The sequence below is a fragment of the Anastrepha obliqua genome, chromosome 1 (assembly GCF_027943255.1).
Source record: "Anastrepha obliqua isolate idAnaObli1 chromosome 1, idAnaObli1_1.0, whole genome shotgun sequence".
Lineage (NCBI taxonomy): Eukaryota > Metazoa > Arthropoda > Insecta > Diptera > Tephritidae > Anastrepha > Anastrepha obliqua.
Window position 1 is genome coordinate 165304985 of NC_072892.1, and position 2984 is coordinate 165307968.

At 38.6% G+C, this 2984-nt stretch overlaps 1 protein-coding gene across 1 annotated transcript; it reads right to left on the minus strand.

Moving 5' to 3' along the window:
- Window positions 1–264: 264 nt before the first annotated feature.
- On the minus strand, window positions 265–2489 carry LOC129239912 (facilitated trehalose transporter Tret1-like). Its single transcript, XM_054875512.1, has 4 exons — window positions 2322–2489; window positions 1742–1903; window positions 1415–1666; window positions 265–1328 (listed from the first exon to the last, which is right to left on the minus strand). The coding sequence occupies exons 1-4, from the start codon at window positions 2410–2412 to the stop codon at window positions 409–411; spliced, it is 1425 nt and encodes a 474-aa protein (XP_054731487.1). The 5' UTR covers window positions 2413–2489; the 3' UTR covers window positions 265–408.
- Between the last annotated feature and the right edge of the window lie 495 nt (window positions 2490–2984).

Genomic DNA, 2984 nt, shown 5'->3' on the forward strand with positions numbered 1-2984 from the left:
ATTTTTCACAAAGGGAATCCGTGAATTGCCAGAAAGATGGGAAAAAGTAGTAGTAAGCGATGGACAATACTTTGAATATTAAATTTGTAACCATTTTACGTCAATAAAGTTTCAAATTTCGAAAAAAAACCGCACGAACTTATCCATAGTCCTATTAATAATATCGTTTTCATTTTATTCCCTTATAAATGTTCATCTTCAAATTTACTAAAAAAAATTTAAATTTTAAAAATTTTAAATTGTTTACGGACTATACATATTTTAAATACTACATTAGATATGCGACAAAAATACTTTTGAAGCGATTTCATTCAGGCCTCCAACTCACTGACTAACGCCCCCACAATGGGCTATCTTACAGCACACGGATGTGAATGTCTCGCCACAAGACAATATCCCATTAGTAACTTATTTTGGTTTCTCTCCATTTAGTCTGTCTTGAATTTCCTGCAGACTCAGTCCCTTGGTCTCTATCACCACAAAGATGGTGAAGAAGAAGGCTGCAACGCAGAAAATGGCAAACAACCCAAATGCGTAGTATGAACCCAAAGCGTTTAGCGCTGGATACCACCGTGTTACCACGAAAGCAACAACAGCGCACGCGGATGCCACAATCGGGGAGGCGATCGACTTCAAATTCGCTGGAAACATTTCACCCAACACCGTCCATGGCATTGCACCGAATCCGATGCTGTAGACTAAATTGAAGAGCACCAATGCAGGTACCGGCAACCAGGTTAAATTACTTGCATCACCAACAACTTGTTGTACATAGAAAAAGACGCCCAATCCTGTCAAGCAGACAAACATTCCAAATGCCGAAACTAGCAAAATTACTTTCCGTCCAAAACGATCAACAAAAAAAGGTGTCAAAGCGGATGAACCAACTTGAGCGCTACCTACAATGATGCTGGCAATGGCTGAATCCACATTGATGTTAGCACTTTCGAAGATGGATTGACTGTTGAAGAGTACGGCGCTGATACCGCATAATTGCTGGAACATGATTAGACCGGTGGGGATGATCAGAGCTTTGCGATTGCCCTTACTCTTAAGAATATCTATAACGGAACCCTTATTGGCTCTGAACTCCTCCACTCCACTCTGTATAATAGCCATTTCATGTTGTAAAATATCGGGGCTTTGACCACGCAAGAATTGCAGGGAATTTAAAACATCCGCTTTCTGGCCTTTGGCAGCATAGTAGTAAGGACTCTCAGGCATGAAATAGAAGATGATACCGAAAACAATCGGTACAGCCAAACAGCACCACTGCAAAGTTATATACGAGACATATGGACCGATGACGTACGCATATAGATTGCCAGCTGTGGAAAACGAGAGTGAAACATTTTGAAGTAGCAGTGAGTTTGGAAAGAATTAGATAAATAAATAAGAGATCAGTGATACTCACAAACCACGAAAAGATTCAAGAAGGAGCCGATGGCGCCACGTACCGCATCTATTGCAATCTCACCATTATACATAGGTAGCACAGTCATGACAAAACCACAGCCACAGCCCGTTACGAGACGACCGACCAGCAACATCCAAACCTCGCTAGCGAGCATCAAAATAACATAGCCGAGAATGAAGAAGATGGAACTAGAAAGAAGTACCCATTTGCGACCAATTTTATCGGCAAGTGGACCAGCAATGAAGGGTGCTGTAGTAGTGAAAAGAAGTAGGTAATAATTAAGAGTTCATGATGTGATTTTGTTGAATTATTTCGTTTACATACCTGCTAAAGCACCCAATAACAAAATGGATGAAATCCAAGCATCGTCCTCGGTGGTTATGGGATGATCGAGTGGCGAATCTGTAGAGTCCAAGGCTTTTAATTTGAGTCCCACTGGTGACGTCCAACCGAGGCCAGTGCCCGCCGCAAAGGCTGATAAATTAGCTACAAAATTGAAAATCATTGCCTTGTAGTTGGGGCCAGGTACCCGTAAAACAGTTAGGTAAATAATATCAACAATGGGTGCCGCTGAACTCAAGTGGTCTTATCAAACTCTTCAGAGAAATTTTAAGTTATGATAGACACGCGGATTTAAAAATTATATTATATAATTCTCAGTTCGTGAGTGAATCGTTGTGATAATTGATTTTTAAATAAATGAATGCAAACAATTTTGTTAAAGTTTGTCAAGAGAGGCGCGAAGTTTTCTCTTATTATGTGTATGAGGGAGTTTAATTTTCAAAGGATATATTTTTCAAAAAATTTTCTTGTATTCTCTATTGCTTTTAATATGAATTTTTGCTAATACCACCCTTGGGAAAGGCGTCAATATTAAAAAAAAGTGAATTTAAATTTTACTCACCCACAACAGCAACCATGAAAATTCGTACGGTTTTCACTGACTCCATTTTAGTACTGTGTGTTTGTTGTTGTTGCGAAGTAATTAATGGCATAGTTTTAAAGTAGAGAAAAGCTTGACGAAATTTATCATAAAGATATGCGTAAGGTATCGCATTTAATCGTCACACGCAGCCACATTCTTCATTACTCGTTTATGTGAAATTGAAAGGCAAGCCTGAAAGGCAAAGATGAAAGCGCAAAAACGAAATAAAAGTGGATTAAACACATTTTTTATATAAAAGAGTACTAGGAGTACTTAGCGATTGGATTGGTGTCTATGTGACGGTGACGTAATTCTGTCAGTAATACGCTGGTCGACTGCAAAAAGAGCGCGCTTTTAGATCTTAAAAAAATATCATTTTTTTTCTGCCACACAGCTCACTAATATCCTTTTTTTCGTATTTTTTATAGCTGTTTCCTCAAATTAGCTGCCTCCTTAATATCCTGCGCCCTCGCACTTTGTGTGAAAACTTGCAATGTCGCACTATGGTCATTTACTATTTCAGTCGTATTTTATTAGTTTTGCGCTAAATCTTTTTTTCTACACTCACTGGCAAGAATTACCACAGGAATGATAAATATTTGCCATTCCGGAGACAATTTAAATACATTTTTTCTATACATT